The sequence below is a fragment of the Anolis sagrei genome, chromosome 1 (assembly GCF_037176765.1).
Source record: "Anolis sagrei isolate rAnoSag1 chromosome 1, rAnoSag1.mat, whole genome shotgun sequence".
NCBI lineage: Eukaryota > Metazoa > Chordata > Lepidosauria > Squamata > Dactyloidae > Anolis > Anolis sagrei.
The window spans coordinates 26,144,358-26,161,356 of NC_090021.1; the positions used below are offsets into that span (position 1 = coordinate 26,144,358).

At 40.9% G+C, this 16,999-nt stretch overlaps 1 protein-coding gene across 1 annotated transcript in view; it reads right to left on the reverse strand.

The window, feature by feature from the left end:
• Positions 1 to 16,999, reverse strand: part of TTC7A (tetratricopeptide repeat domain 7A) — a 226,727-nt gene that overhangs the window by 34,179 nt on the left and 175,549 nt on the right. Inside the window, exon 20 of the mRNA XM_060754418.2 lies at positions 15,089 to 15,291. Within this exon, the coding sequence (XP_060610401.2) occupies positions 15,089 to 15,291 (203 nt within the window). The remainder of the gene's footprint in view (positions 1 to 15,088; positions 15,292 to 16,999) is intronic.

Below are 16,999 nucleotides of genomic sequence, written 5' to 3' on the forward strand. Positions count from 1 at the left end.
TCCTGTAGCACTACTGTTGTCACCTAGTTCCTCCTCACAATGAGGACAGTGGTCCCTAATCACAAGATGGACCCTACCTCTAAGGAATAAAGATGCATAGGTCTGAATTTTAATGGCATGGGAATTCATGTCCTAATGTGTGCCAGTAGCATCTGTGGAAGAAACAGAAGGCAGTACACATTTTTCTCAGGTGTTCCCTCTCTGTGTGTATTAATGCAAGGGATGAATTAATCCCTTTCCTGTTGAGGCAGCTTTTCTACACTTATGCACAGTCAAACACCAATGTCTTCCCAAACAAACAAACAGGAAACTGTACAGCATAATTTGTTCTTTGATACGGGTGATTAGATTAGTCCGCTTCTGGTTCATTTCTATAGCTTCCCATTTCCATTCATAAATTTATTCTTTCAGTTGAGAAGGAAAAGCACCAAAGCACCATTTTCCCAAACAAGGCTATGTATATTTCTAGGCTTATACATGAGTATATAGCAGGCATGGACAAACTTCAGCCCTTCAGGGGTTTTGGACTTCAACTCCCACAGTTCGTAACAGCCTCAGGTCTTTTCCTTTCCCCCCTCAAGCCGCTTAAGAAAAGGCTGTTAGGAATTGTGGGAGTTAAAGTCCAAAACACCTGGAGGCTGAAGTTTGGCATGCCTGCTATATAGGGTAGATTTAGAAATTTATACATTTTTTTAAAAAAAACCTAAAATCTGGTAGGCTCTTAGTCAATAGTATGGTCGGCTGATGCTCCTCCATGGGGCTCTGTATAAGAAAATTTGGTGTCAACCATCATCATCAGCACAGAGGCAAGTTCTGTCTGGTCCATTTTGTCCCAATAAAGGTGAGAATGGAAGATGACCAAAAACTAGCAAAAATATCTTGTAGAAAGTGGAAATCCAAGTGTTCATGCTCACCTCGCCAAAAGCAAGCTTGTTAAGGACAGTAAGCTTGTCACCTCTCTTTTTTTAATTAGCTGTTCATGTACTATACGGGATTTATGGATTATAATTAAAGGGATCACCGATTCTGCACTGACCCCATTAGCTCAGTGAGTTGCCTCCTTTTTGGATTAAGAAGTGAGACTGTAAAGATTAAATTTGTATTATATATGCAAAGTTTTAACCACATGTTAAATTAATTGCCCAAAAAGACAAATGGTAAAGTAATATTTAAACTGGACGTTTCCTCCCCCTCCCCCCCTTTTTTTCTATGTGCATAAAATAATTTGAAGGCTCTTATAAGAGCAGGCATTGTTTTGACAAGCGCATGCACTGCATTCATTGGTAAAACAAAGTAAAAGATAAAAACAGTGACTTGGCATTGGTATTGTATTAGCACAGTGCTTCCCAACCTGTGGTCTGTCGAACAAAAATATGGTCCGTGGCCTCACCATTACTACTTTGTGCCTCAAAACTATGGGGCAATGAAAGTGACTGGTCTCGCGAAACTCTCTTATAGTGCCAAGGCAATGGGGATGTTGGGAGGGGAGAGGCTGACTACCCACAAAAGATTGCTACTACCACATCAGCTCCAGATTATTAAATATTGTTTTCTGTGGGCAAACAGATTGCGACTACTGGATGGCAAATGTTCTGTATCAGAAACTAGAGCTGATGTGGTCTATCCAATGCAATTTTCTGAATCAGCACCCTAAATAACCAGACCAAATCTAAAGTTGACCAAAAATGGATTCATAACCCTTTTGGTACTAATGTTGGAGAGTGGTCCCTGGTCAATTGGTCCCTGGTCAAAAAAAGGTTGGGAACCACTGTATTAGCAGAACAATTACTTGATTACAAAAAAGAGATTGATGGATAGTAAAAATGATACCACTTAGAAAAAAGAATGAAGGTTGTTTGGAGGTAGACCTAGACAATCCAGATGATCAAGTAATTTTTGAAGAAATAGCTGCAGCTATGATAGGTAAGTATAAACTGATTATATGTTTAAATAATTACTGAAAAGACAATGTGGAACTGCACCTATTTTTTCATCCCTTTTGTTATCTTGTTTTTCTTTGTGTTTTGTGTTTTTCTATTTCTGCTTCACTTTCTTTCCTTTTTATTATATGTTGGTATTGTTCTATTTTATGTATTTCAAATATATTTTAAAATGTTTTTTTAAAAAACCTAAAGTTTACAGCATCAAATATCCCAATTTGCTGACACGCTTGCCCTGTTAGGAAGAGCACTGTATGGGTTTTCTTTTCACTAAATGACATTATACTTGCATACTTCAGTTAATAAAACACCCAGAGAGAAGTTCTTTCTTACAACTTTTTTCCCTGCCCACCTAACTCCTACTTTCCTCCTTGTCCTTTGTCTACTTCAGTTTTTCCCAACCTTTTTTTGACCAGGGCCTACTTGACCAGGACCCACTTTGATCAGGGCCCACTTGACCAGAGCTCACTTTAACCAGGGCCCATTCCATAGTCATTGCACACACTCCATATCTGTTATTGCACTGCACTATTCTCCGAAAACCTGATCCTGAAGCCAGGTTCTACATATTGGACCATTCTTCTGTCTTTATGAACCTTTTCTTGCTATTTCTATGTTATTTCTTTCTCTGTTGTTATTGTTAAAGAATTGATAATATCCAGAAACACATCTACTTCATTAATTGGGATTAATTGGGATTAAAATGGACTGCATACATAGGAAGTGGACATTTCCACGGTAGGCAATTCATTAAAGTGGGCCCTTGATAATAGCCAGGGTTTGGATCCAGGATCACCTATGGAAACCAAAATATGTAGATGCCAAAAACGCGCATAGTGCAAACAATTTACCTGTCCGAACGTATCCTCCCCTATGAGCCATCAAGATTACTAAGATCGTCTGGAGGGGCCCTGCTCTCGATCCCACCAGCCTCACAGGCGTGGCTGGTGGGGACGAGAGACAGGGCCTTCTCGGTGGTGGCCCCTCGACTCTGGAACTCCCTTCCACTGGAGATCAGAACTGCCCCTTTGATCTTAACGTTCAGGAAACAGGTGAAAACCTGGCTTTGGGGATTGGCATTCAACGAATGAGCCATGATCCTGTGATATGGATGGATGACGACGAATAATGACTTTGATGATGACTGACCACTGTAATCATATGATTGTATTTTTGCCATTTTAATTGTTTCAATGTTTTAATGTTTTAGTGTGATTTAGAAATATGATGTTTTCATTATGGTCTGTAATATTGATGTTGGAAACCAGCCCGAGTCCCTCGAATGGAGGTGAGAAGACCGGTATACAAAACTACCAAATAAATAATAAATAAATACAATGACATAGTAATGTGGTGTCCAAATGTGTGAGGTAACAGTCGGGTATGCCTGCACATCAAAGTTATGTTTGTTGGAAAATTATTATTTTTTAATTTTTAAAGATATATTTTCAAATTGTGGTTGGTGGAATTCATGTGGATATGGAGGCCTGACTGTAATTCAAACAGACCTTTTCTGTTTATCCCATCTTGATGTTTATTATCAATATCATTGAATTGCTTCCTAGGATGGATGGTCTGTTTTGATGCCATTGTTCCATCTATGTTGTGCTTCATGAGTAAAACAATTCCCAACCCAAAATAATTTGTCACAAAAGAATGAAAAACAGCACAGTATTTCATTAAAGCGTAGCCAATAAAGTGAGCCAACATTTCATATCGTGACGAACATTTTGACCAGACTGCTAGCCAATAAATCACTTGGGAAAAGGTCGACAAGAACAACTATTGGGCGTAATGACGTGTTGAATGTTGCCTGCATATCAACAAACCTGAAATTAGCTGATGCCATAAATCTTGGTGAAAGGTTAGATTAAGAATGGTTGGCAGCACAGAAGAGGCGGGATCATGAAACCATTATCAAAGTAATAATCTCTAAAAACAAGATTATTATCCATGAAGTGTTGTAATAAAGCCAGTTCATTCCACACACGAGTCAACCACACATTCTCTGGCTTTAATCCATGTTCCAGCTCAGAAGATTGGAGGTTGCTTCTTTCAATGAACCCATCTCTATTATATCAAGACCTTTTTGGAACCATGGCTTTTGCAGACTTTCTAGATACAGAGGAGCACCTGCCAATCAGAATTCTGTCTCTTCACAATCAGTTCCAGTATGAGGAAACCAGGCCCTTTAAGAAATCATAGACAGGTCCTCAGAACCCAGATCAGTGACTCTTTAGAAGGCCTTCACATACTGCTGAGACAACTTATCTTGGGAGAGTTCCAGTTGGCATAGGATGATGAGAAGCTGTCTTGTACCGAGTCCAAATTTGATCTGTCTAGTCCTAGACTGTTGAGTAGCAGTAACTCTGCAAGTTTTCAGGTAGGGATTTTTCCACTAGCCCTACCTGAAAACCCCAGGTATTCCTGCTTGGGTGCCCCATTCAAGCTGTGACTAGATCAAATCCTGTTTACCTACTGAATTAAATGGGATCAGATGTACTATTCAGGATAGTGTGGCTGTGGACCATAGCCTTCAGCAATTTGGCAAGTAGAGTTCCAATTAATCATCTGTCATGCTACTTTTTCAGCTGCTTTTAAAATACCTCAGTTTCTGTTTCCCACTCTTAACCTCATCTTAAAACAATTGGTGAAACCTGAGTTCAGGGAGCAAAAATAGTGTGCATTCAAATAACTCAACGAGAGGAGGGGCAAGAATTTTGCCCTTCCTAATAGGTTCAGACAAAAGCAAACTACTGCACTTTGAGTTCTGCCTCATTAATAACTTTTGAATCTTGATGGCACTCTGATGTTGCTGTTACATGTTGTTAGAGCTGTAGACATTGTGTTTCCTAGGCTTTGTTGTTGTTATCCTGTTGTCAATCTGTTATCCTGTTGTCAACCTGTTGGCTTTGACTTACATGACTCTATGATTGAGAGACCTCCATGAGACCTGCACAGATAGAGCCAGTGTGATGTAAATGCACTCTACATGGAGCTGCCTTTGAAGACGGCCCGGAAACTGTAATTGGTACAAAGGTTGGTGGCCAAGCTACTAACGAGCTAATTATAGGGAGCGCACAACACCCCTATTAAGGCAGCTCCACTGGCTGCCAATAGGTTTCCGGTCCCAATTCAAGGTACAGGTTATGACCTACAAAGCCCTAAATGGTTCAGGCCCTGCCTATCTTCATGACTGCACCTCCCCCTATGAACCAGCGAAGACTCTAAGATCTGCTGGGGTGACCCTCCTCTTGCTTCTGCCACTGTCACAAGGATGGCTGGTGAGGACAAAGGAGAGGGTCTTCTCAGTGTTGACCCCTCGACTTTGGAACACCCTTCCCAGAAAGATCAGGCAAGACCCAACACTGTCCACCTTTCATAGGGACCTGAAAACCTGGATGTTCCAAAAGATTTTTGAGAATGTTTAGTCCCTAGGCCCAGTCCCTAGGTTATCAGTTAATACTTTGTTCTGCACTTTCTCCACTTCCCCGGCCCTATGATACACTGTTGCACCATCCCTTGCCTAGCTCTTCTATAGTTGACATGCCCATTTTGAGGTCCTGGCCATAGGTTTTGTTGCACCTTGTCTGATGGAGTTATAATTGTAATTGATTTAATGTTTTATTGTTGTGTTTTAGCAGAATTCTTGTGGTTTATGATTTTTTTTGTCTGTTTGATTTTCTTCTTTGCAATTGAATGTTTTGCCTTATATGTTGGAAACTGCCCTGAGTCCCTTCAGGGAGATAGGGCGGTATACAAATAAAGTTTTATTTATTACTAGCCATCCCCTGCCACGCTTTGCTGTGGCTCACTCTGGTGGTCATGGGGGTTCTGTGTGGGAGGTTTGGCCCAATTTTATTGTTGGTGGGGTTCAGAATGCTCTTTGATTGTAGGTGAACTACAAATCCCAGCAACTACAACTCCCAAATGTCAAGATTCTATTTTCCCCAAACTCCACCAGTGTTCACATTTGGGCATATTGAGTATTTGTGTGGAGTTTGGTCCAGATCCATCATTGTTTGAGTCCACAGTGATCTCAGGATGTAGGTGAACTACAACTCCAAAACCAAAGGACACTGCCCACCAAACCCTTCCAGTATTTTCTGTTGGTCATGGGAGAACTGTGTGCCACGTTTGGTTCAGTTCCATCATTGGTGGGGTTCAGAATGCTCTTTGACTGTAGGTGAACTATAAATCCCAGCAACTACAACTCTCAAATGACAAAATAATTTTTTTTGAGTGAAGGGCATACATTGGGTTGTTAGGTGTCTTGTGTCCAAATTTGGTGTCAATTCGCCCAGAGGTTTTTGAGTTCTGTTAATCCCACAAACGAACATTACATTTTTATTTATATAGATTTATGTAAAGGATTGTGCATTAGACTACAACCAGGTTTGATTCCCTACTGGGCCATGAAAACCATTGGGTGTCCTAAGGAGAGTCACAGCTCCAGAAAACCCCATGACAGCTTTACCTTAGAGTTGCCATAAGCTGAAAACTATTTGAAGGCACACAACAATATCTACCTACACATACTCTTCCTTTCTCATTTTAGCACTCTCTACCAAAATTACTATTTACTCACTACTCCAGTGATCTCAGAAGCTAAGTGCCATTGTTTTTTTCACAATTAGTCCAACTCATCAGATAAGTTCTGGGTGAGGTCCCCTTGGATTGAGGAGATGCACGAAGAACAGCCAAAATCCACATGTGATTCAACAGTCACAATTTTTGCATTCCAGTTTTAATTATTTGATCTGGTGTCAGAAGCAACACCAGATAATGAAACAGCTGCAAGGGTGTAAGTATCTGGTGCTGCTCTTTTGGCCCATCTGCCTATTTAATCCACTGGCAGCTGACATATCAAGGAGCAGACCCCTGCATGCTAATGTCCTTATTGGTCCTGGTATGGTTTTTTCCTGTGTTCAATAATTATATGAATGTTCTAGTCTCAGGGATTGAGTTGAGTTGGACATGACCTTTCTCCTATCATGCAAATCTTTGACAGAAAGAGTTGCCACAAAAGTTGGGGCAAGCAATATCTGTCCATAGTTATATGAATGCTGATCCTGCTGTCCAGAGATTCATTGCAGAACTGTTCCACAATCCTTGGGGAACAATCTCAGCTGTTGTCAGAAACTCTCCTAGAAAAAAATTGTCTGGATTTGTAACCAACTCCCCCCGCCCCATAGACATTTTCAACAATCTGCCTTCTACAACCTGGCACCCTCAAAATCCATTAGATACGATGCAGCTGTGGACTAGTCTACATAGGGACCAACAAATGCAGCATTGCCCAAACATGAATCAAAGAACATGAAAAGCACTGTAGACTAATTCAACCAGAAAAGTCAGCCATAGCAGAGCAACTGATGAACCAACCTGGACACAGCATATTATTTGAGAACACAGAAATGCTGGACCACTCTAACAACTATCATGTCACGCTGCACAGAGAAATCTTTGAAATCCACAAGCATGTGGACAATTTTAACAGAAAGGAAGAAATCATGAAAATGAACAAAATCTGGCTACCAGTATTTAAAAAACTCTAAAATTATAACAGTAAATAAAAAACAACACCCAAACACAGGGGAACTCCAGACAAGAAACAATCAGGGATAGCTAATCACCTCTCAACAAAGGATTCTCCCAGGCACGACAAGCCATACCAAAAAACTGCCAGGCCATCAAATGCTAATCAAGGTGGCCAGTTGAAACTTTCACACCTAGCTCCAATAGACAAGAGTTCTTTCGCCCACCCTGGACATTCCACAGATATATATACCAAATTTTCTTAGTTTCCAACAGACCTCACTACCTCTGAGGATGCCTACTACAGATGCAGGCAAAACATCAGGAGAGAATGCTTCTATAACATGGCCATATAGCCCGAAAAACCTACAACAACCCATTATTGCTTCCATCTGACCACACCCTGTAGCTGGAGATAATGAAGGCAATAGCCCAGTCCTTCTGAAAGGCAGCAGGTCTGAGATGGCTGAGTTATGGCAATATTGTCTAATGTGGTGATTCATCACTGAAGCAAGGCAAAAGCAAAAACAAAACATTAGGAGCAAACATGAGAGTCTATGTGTTAATATTAATTACACTAAATTACATTTTCTAGGAAAAAATACTAAGCTAGAACATAAAGTGCCCTTTTTCCCAAGGAAACTCAGTGTAATGATACGTAGAAGTATCTTTTACAATGGTTATTCTGTGCATTATTCCCACCCCCACTTCAAAGGGGACAACACAATGCTAGGTTTTGTTTGTTTTTTACTTTGTGGTGGGTGGCAAGCAGCAAGCATGAAGGGTAGCAAAAACAAAACTAGGAAAGGGAAAGATAACAGTAAAAGGTCTCTTGTAGCATCGATGCCTTGTGACGCAGACACACATGTGGAAAAGTCTGACTTGGCCACGGTGGTCCGCACTCTTGTTACATCCCGAATAGATTACTGCAACGCGCTGTACATGGGGTTGCCTTTGAAGACTGTTTGGAAGCTCCAAATGGTCCAACGGGCGGCAGCCAGGTTACTAACAAGAGTGGCACTCAAGGAGCTCACTACTCCTCTCCTGCGTCAGCTTCACTGGCTGCCAGTTGGCTACCGAGCACAATTCAAAGTGCTGGCTTTAGCCTATAAAGCCCTAAACGATTCCGGCCCAGCTTACCTATTCAAATGTATCTCCTCAAGGAGAGGAGAACTATGTTAGCAACCTCAGAGTGTGGTCAAAATGGCCAAAGACATAACTGAGGTAGAACACACAAACTGGGAGAGGCAACAGAAGTTTGCTTTTGACTATTCCTACTGGGAAGGACAAAACATCAGCCCATCTTCTCTTCTCTGATACTGTGATATATTTTTACCTGATGTTTTGTTTTTTATTTGATTTGATTGTGCTATGTTTTAAGCTGCATGTTTTTTTAGGCTTGTCCCTTTGTAAGCCACCCCAAGTCCCTTCGGGGAGATGGAGGTGAGGTATAAAAATAAAATTATTATTATATTATTATTCCCATTGCTGAGTTGACTGAGTGGTAACTACTTTTGCAATTCAAACTTAGTCTAGAGTAACTGAAGTAAGTGCAGGACAAAGGGGGAGGAGATGAGAGAAACTGGGATTTAAAAGCAACTGAAAAAGTGGAATGACTGAGAATTTATCAGAATTACTCCAGCCAAATTGAAGGGCATGCTTTACCACTCAGAAAAATGAGATACTTTTTCAGATACAATATTAAAGAGATGCCCCAACATGTTCCCATTTCTTCTCTTGTGTATAGTTCTCTGACACTCAAATTCTAAAATGAAACACACATCGTGTTGTCGAAGGCTTTTATGGCTGGAATCACTGGGTTGCTGTGAGTTTCCCAGGCTGTATCACCATGTTCCAGAAGCATTTGCAAAACGTCGAGAGAGAATGATTCTGGAACATGGCCACACAGCCCAGAAAATTCACAGCAACCCAGAAACACGCATCTTTATTGGGATGGGTTAAAGGGGATGGGGGTTTCTTATTACATAGTTATTTATATTTATTAATACACTTCCATCCTGGCCTTTTATCATGGGATCTCAGGGAGACAAACATTTATAGCCATAAAGGATTTAAACAAGTTCAAAACGTAACAATAGTTAAAGCTACTATTTGAAAGCTATAAAAATGTCAATCCATCTTAATCACAATGGATTTTTAAATGACAAGAAGCTTGTGAAAAAGGTTCTAGTTCAGAACTATCTCTTCCACCAAACCATTTAAATAGGGTTGCTATAAGTTTTTCAGGATGTATGGCTATGTTCTAGAAGCATTTTCTCCTGACATTTCACCTACATCTATGGCAGGCATCCTCAGAGGTCTCTTCCACCAAACCGTTTAAGTAGGCACAAAGTGGAGACGTGGCTATGTTCTTCATATCTCCGTCCCCGCTCCCTAGTCTACATGTGAGCAAGAATCCCACTTTTTGCTGAGTTTTTTTTTTTTTGTCATCAAAACAGAACCGGCACACATGGAATCCATGGAGGAGACACTGCTGCATAGTTAGGGATGACATTTAAGAGGGCAGGAAGGTTTTCTTCAGGAAAAATGCTTTTCCAAATATGACTATTCTCAAAAATACTCATATTTCAGGCTATCATGATAGGGGATAGGAGGAACATCAGGCTCAAAGGTCTTTGGGTTTGTTTGTTCTTTTACAAGAGACCTGAGAGTAACCATTCAGACTAACCATTCAGAAACCAGTGCAAAATATTAAAAGAAGTATGCTTTCATTCCTTGAATGTTGCTGAATTTACAGTCCTCCACACAAAAACCCATTTCCGATTACTAGAATCCTTCTGCATCTCAGCAATATAATCTGTGGAGGTGGGGAGTCATATCCTACTGCTCTAACTTATGTCTTCTTCTGCATTACAAAGCATTAGTAGAAGTCATCAAAACATATCTTAATTCAACTACATTTTTCCCATCTGCAGACAGCAGGGTGTTGGACTCTTGTGGTCTCTTCCAACGCTATGATTCTATCAGTTTTTAGGTAATTAAATATGGAAATCAGAATAATCCATGATTTAGTGTTTCTGCTTTTTTATGTCTTTGAAAGCTGCCAGGAATACAATCAACTATTATGAATTGTGGTGCCAGAGAACAGTTAGCTGGGCATGATGGATCACTAGAGAGACAAATAAATAGATTGCATAGCAAATCTTGTTAAATGCCAAAATACCTAAACAGAGGCATTTGTGCATTGGACACATGGCTTGTTCAAAAGAAATAACTGGAGGAAAAACAATAATGTTCTGGAGCTGGACGATAGTAGAAAAGATGAAGACTGCATTTCAGATAGTTTGAATCACTCAAGGAAGTGACAATTTTGAGTTTGCATGAGCTGAACAGGGCTGTTGTGGACAAGGCCGCAGGGAAAGTTCCTCACTCATTTGTTTTTAAGACTTATGGCAACCAATCACAGGTTTTCTTGGCAAAATTTGTTCAGAACAGGTTTGCAACTGCCTTCCCCTGAGGCTGAGAGAATATGGTTTGCCCAATGTCTCCTCATGGGTATCCATAAGCAAGCAGGGATTTCAACCTTGGACTTCCAAAGTCATAGAATCATAGACTCATAAAGTTGGAAGAGACCTCGTGGGCCATCCAGTCCAACCCCCTGACAAGAAGCAGGAAAATAGCATTCAAAGCACCCCTGACAGACGGCCATCCAGCCTCTGCTTAAAAGCCTCCAAAGAAGGCACCACACTCCGGAGCAGAGAGTTCCATTGCTGAATAGCTCCCACAATTAGGAAGTCCTTCCTCATGTTTATTTATTTATTTACAGCACTCTAATCCGCCCTTCTCAGCCCAAAGGTGACTCAGGGTAGCGTACAGACTAGCAACAATTAGTTGTCACAACACACGTTCACCAATTAAAAACAGTTAAAACACACAATAAAAACCATGTAAAATCAATTAAAATATAATAATTAGTGTCTTCCAGTTCAACTCCTTATCCTTTTGCATCATTTAGGCTATTCCGTGTTCGTTATTTCATAATACTGTGTTTAACTGGTTACACTGAGGTTCCAAAAACTTGCTCGATGAGCCAGGTTTTCACTCTTTTCTGAAAGGTAGGGAGGGAGGGGGCCGATCTAATATCCCTGAGGAGGGAGTTCCACAGCGAAGGGCCCACCACTGAGAAGGCCTTGTCTCCCGTCCCCGTCAAACATGCCTATTCTGCTGGAATCTCCTTTCCTGTAGTTTGAAGCCATTGTTCCACATCCTAGTTTCCACAGCAGCAGAAAACAAGCTTACTCACTCCTCTCTATGACTTCTCTTCACGTATTTATGCATGAATCCTGTTCCAATACTAAAATCATTGAACCACGCACACTCTCTTAAAGTTACTTGGGATATTGTCAAAGTAAAGTCTGAATCCCATGTTTGTACCATCTAAGGCGGACTCATTAAATCAATGCAACTGATTGAAATGTTGAACAGCCAAGTTACAATTGATACAAGGGGAACTGAAATGGGATTAAGGCCCAATATGTATTAGCATACACACACCTTTTTATTATGAGTCATAATTCAACATTACATAATGCATTATCTTGGAGTTGATTTTAAAACTCTTACTGGAAAAAAAAAGTCTTTGGCTTTTGCTCTCAAATAGTCCTTGTGCCTCACCAAATGATGACTCCTATGAGTCCTGCATTGAATCATAGTACTTAAAGTGGTGCATTCATTCTACAGTGTAGATAAGAGCTTCCCAAACAGTTCATGTTGGTGACACACCTGTTTAGACAAGCATCATTTCGTAACACATTAATGCCATTTTGCTAGGAAATCAGAGGTGAAACCAACCCTTTATAAAAGATACATACATACATTGTAATAATGAAATGTATGAGGATACAACATATCTTATGAAAACCTTTAATATATATATAATTTATTATTTCACATATACTCAGAGGTTTTTCGTTACATTTCCATGGCACACTTACACACTGCAGTCGGCACATTTGGAGCCATGGAGAAGAAGAACTAAACTGGTTCCTGGGCCACCTTAACAACATCCACCCAAACAAGCCCGTAGCCAGTATTTCTATTCGGGGGGGGGGGGGGGGGGTCTGAGTTTTTTTCAGGGGGGGCTTTGGGGCGGGGGCTGAGTTTTGGGGGGGGGGCTGAGTTTTGGGGGGGGGGCTAAGTTTGAGTGAAAGAGGGTCTACCCTAGCCAACCTTTTGTATCATTACCCCAATACCCCCATGCATATGGGATATATTGAGTATGGTGAGCAGATCATGATATGAATAAACATAACAGTTTAAATAATGCACCAGTAAGGCCTTTTCGCGAACCACCATGAGAATTTCGGGGTGGGGGGCTGAAGCCCCTCAACCCCCCCCCCCCCCCGGCTACATGCCTGCACCCAAACATCCAATTCACCATGGAAAAAGAAAATGAAGGAAAACTGCCTTTTCTAGATGTCCTAGTCATCCACAAAGCATATCAACAATGGGGTCACACAGTTTACAGAAAACCTACACACACGGATAGATACCTACATAAAAACTCCAACCATCACCCAAGTCAAAAAAAGAAGCACAATTAAAGCCCTGGCAGACCATGCAGAAAAGAATCTGCAAATCCTACCTCCTCCAAGATGAACTGAACCACCTAAACTGGGCTCTACAGGCCAATGGAGACTCCACCACAGACCTCTGAAGAGTTGCAAGACTGAGAACAAGCCACAAGAGTAAAGACAAGGATCCTCCCAGAGGAAAAGTGTTCTTGCCATACATCAAGGGAACCACTGACTGCATAGGGAAGCTGATGAGGAAACACAGCCTACAAACTACCTACAGACCACTAAGAAAATCCAACAAATGCTACATTCAGCAAAGGACAAGAGCGATCCTTTCACCTCTGTAGGAGTTTACCGTATATCATGCTACTATATAGGGATCACCAAATGAAGCAATGCCCAAATATGAATCAAGGAACACGAAAGGCCCTCCAGACTACTTCAACCAAAGAAGTCAACCATAGCAGAGAACATGATGAACCAACCTGAACACAGCATATCATTTGAGAACACAGAAATGCTGGACCACTCTAACAACCACCATGTCAGGCCACACAGAGAAGCCATTGAAATCCACAAGCATGTGAACAATCTCAACAGAAAGGAAGAAACCATGAACATAAACAAAATCTGGCTACCAGTATTAAAAAATCTCTAAAACTATAACAGTAAATAAAGAACAACACCCAAACACAGGGGAACTCCAGACAAGAAACAATCAGGGACAGGTAATCACCCCTCAACAAAGAATTCCCCCAGGCAGTAACAAGCCACAACAAAAAAAAAACCTGTCGGGACATCAAATGCTAATCAAGGTGGCCAATTGAAACATTCACACCTAGCTCCAACAGATAAGAGTTCTTTCTCCCACCCTGGACTTTCCACAGATATATAAACCCAATTTTTCTTGTTTCCAACAGACCTCACAACCTCTGAGGATGCCTGCCATAGATGAAGGCAAAACGTCAGGAGAGAATGCTTCTAGAACATGGCCATACAGCCCGAAAAACCTACAACAACCCAGTGGTTCAGGCCATGAAAGCCGTCGACAATACAGCGAAATAGATTGTTTCAGCCTCTATTCCATTTCAAGAGTAGCGAGCAGTATGAGACAAATGGGTAATGGTGACATATGTCTTCTCGGACCCTATGGGTCGCAGCCACTGTTTTGATTGCAATCAACACATTAGTTCCTTAATCACACTAATCATTCAATTAAGTCTTTTAGACCTATTATGAAATGTTTGAACTTGCCTGACTGAATCAGAAGCACAATTGTGTTGCTATGGCCAACTTCCTGGAAGATAAAGATTTTCTCCTAATCTCATTCACTGCACCTTTGTTATTAGTGAGGTTGCCAAGGTTTGTAATTATTTGCTTTGGAGTACAAATCATTCTAGCTCATAATAATGTTCAGATTTATCCCAAATCAATTGCCACTTTCCTGGCTTGAAATCTGTGGTGAGGTCCTTAGTGTGCCTGGTCAATTTTCAGCTGACTATGTTCCAAAAGTTCTTTAACATTCGGCATTTACTCATTCTGATAAATGCTGGAAATACTTGTTATAGGGTCTCTGCTGCTTTGTATTTTGAAGATTCAGGATTGCTCATGGATGAGAGATAAAGGACGAATGGCTGAGATCCTACAATAAAGACATGATTACAATTGCGTAAGGACGCATCCAGACAGCAACTATAGTGCGCGCCCTTCTGTGTTTTCTGCTGGGGCGTCCGGGTTATGCTTCAGCGAAAAATGAATGCTGTCAGCACAAGGAAGGAAAATCTTGCTTAGTGCCGAGGTAATTTGTCTGTTGAAAAAAGCTGGGTCTTTCAGAAGACCCATGTCTCTCCAGCTGTGGGCGCTGTGTAGATGGGACCAGGACTCATGTTGCACAACTTCCGGTGCCCATCCACACATCTGTCTTGGGTTTCTTGGGCTGCTGGAGCCCAATAAACCCAAGACAACCCCCACTCCTCCCAAAACGCCTTTAAAAACCTCTGGAGGGCCAATAAAACACTTTACATGACACGATAAGAACATAAATCTAGATGGGAGTACTCTGTATCCACTCACCAAGGAGTTCATGATTTCCACTCCCCTTGGATTGACTGTTAGCGCTTCACTGTACAACTGCTTTGCTTCCTCCAAGCTGCTGTTCATCTCTGCAAGCCTCCCCCGCATGTACAGCACAGCGTGAGAGGTGGGAAAGAGACTGGCTGCCTCCTGGATACAGAAGCCTGCTTCTTTGAGATGCTGTTGGTCCATGAAGAGTTCAGCTAAAACAAAACAAATGTAATTTATTGAAGTGTGTAAACACTCCCCGCCCCACAAAAACATACACACTTTATCTTGGAGGGCCTCACTCTTAACAGTGGTTCTCAACCTGTGGGTCCCCAGATGTTTTGGCCTTCAATTCCCAGAAATCCTAACAGCAGGTAAACTGACTGGGATTTCTGGGAGTTGTAGACCAAAACACCTGGGGACCCACAGGTTGAGAACCACTGCTCTAAAATGACAAGAATGTTGGTCGCTTAAGAACTGAGATGTGCTCCTTAAAAATAAAAAATAAACGAGTTTATGATGTAAGAATTTGAAAATGTGCTCCCTGAATTACTAAGATATTGTATAATTTAAATTGTTTTTATTGAATTTTCACAACCAGTTAAAAATAAAAAAGAACAAATAAACACTGACTCTAAAATAAGAACCAAAACAAAAAAATCCGATACAATAATAACCCTATAATAATCCTCCTCATAACTTCCACCACTCCTACTAGCTAAAAATAACAACTGTTTTTTTTTTTAAGAAAGATAAGGTTATTGCGTATTTTAAGCATTTGGAAACAACTCCTTTCTCACTGATCAGTTCACGGATCCTTCCACAAAATAACCAGCATTGTTCATTTCAATGTTGATTTTAAGAAAAACAGATGAAAAATGGATTATGATTTTTTTTATTTGTGTCAGAAGTGACTTGAAAAACTGCAAGTTGCTTCTGGTGTGAAAGAATTGGCTATCTGCAAGGTCATTGCCCAGGGGATGCCTGGATGTTTTACTATCCTGTGAGTGGCTTCTTTTGTATCCCCATATGAGAAGTAGGAGCTGACAGACGGGAGCTCACTCCTTCTCACAGATTTGAACTGCCAACCTTCAAGTCAGCAGTTCAGCCTACACAAGGGTTTAATCCATTGCACCACTGTGGCTGCCATTATGAATAATGATGGGTATTTTTCCATGTAAGGAATGACTTGAGAAACTGCAAGTCACTTCTGGTGTGAGAGATTGGCAATCTGCAAGGACGGTGTCCAGGGGACACCCAGATGTTTTGATATTTTACCATCCTTGTGGAAGGCTTCTCTCATGTCCCCGCATGGGGAGCTGGAGATGACAGAGGGAGCTCATCCGCACTCTCCCTGGATTCAAACATCCAACCCGTCAGTCTTCAGTCCTGCCGGCACAAGGGTTTAACCCATTGTGCCAATGGGATAATTATTCGAAGGTTCCTAGGAAGGACATATTTTGTTGGATGCATGTAGGTGAAATCGCAGGTATGGGATCTCTGAGTACAGGGATAAAAAACCTTCCCTGAATGTTATTTAATTAGTTTTATACAACTAATATTTTCCAAACCAGATTATATGCTTTATATCAAATGGCACTGGTAGAATCTATTAGATATATGTGTTAGCTCACACACATTGTTCCTCACACACGACGCATAACAGGTAGATGGAAAACCACCTAAAAAGGGAAAACAGGTTCATAAAAATGAAGTAATTTCTCTGTTTACTTTTCTCAACAAGAAGTAATTGTTCTATCACTTTTTACAATGAGAAATATCGAACAAGAATACAAATGTACCCTCCTGGCATAAGCAATCAATTTCTGTTAATGTAAAGACTAAGATTTATTATGCTCTACACCCAACTGTTATTACGCCCTCATGAAAGCTTCAGAGAAATACATTTCGGGTTTTTTTTTT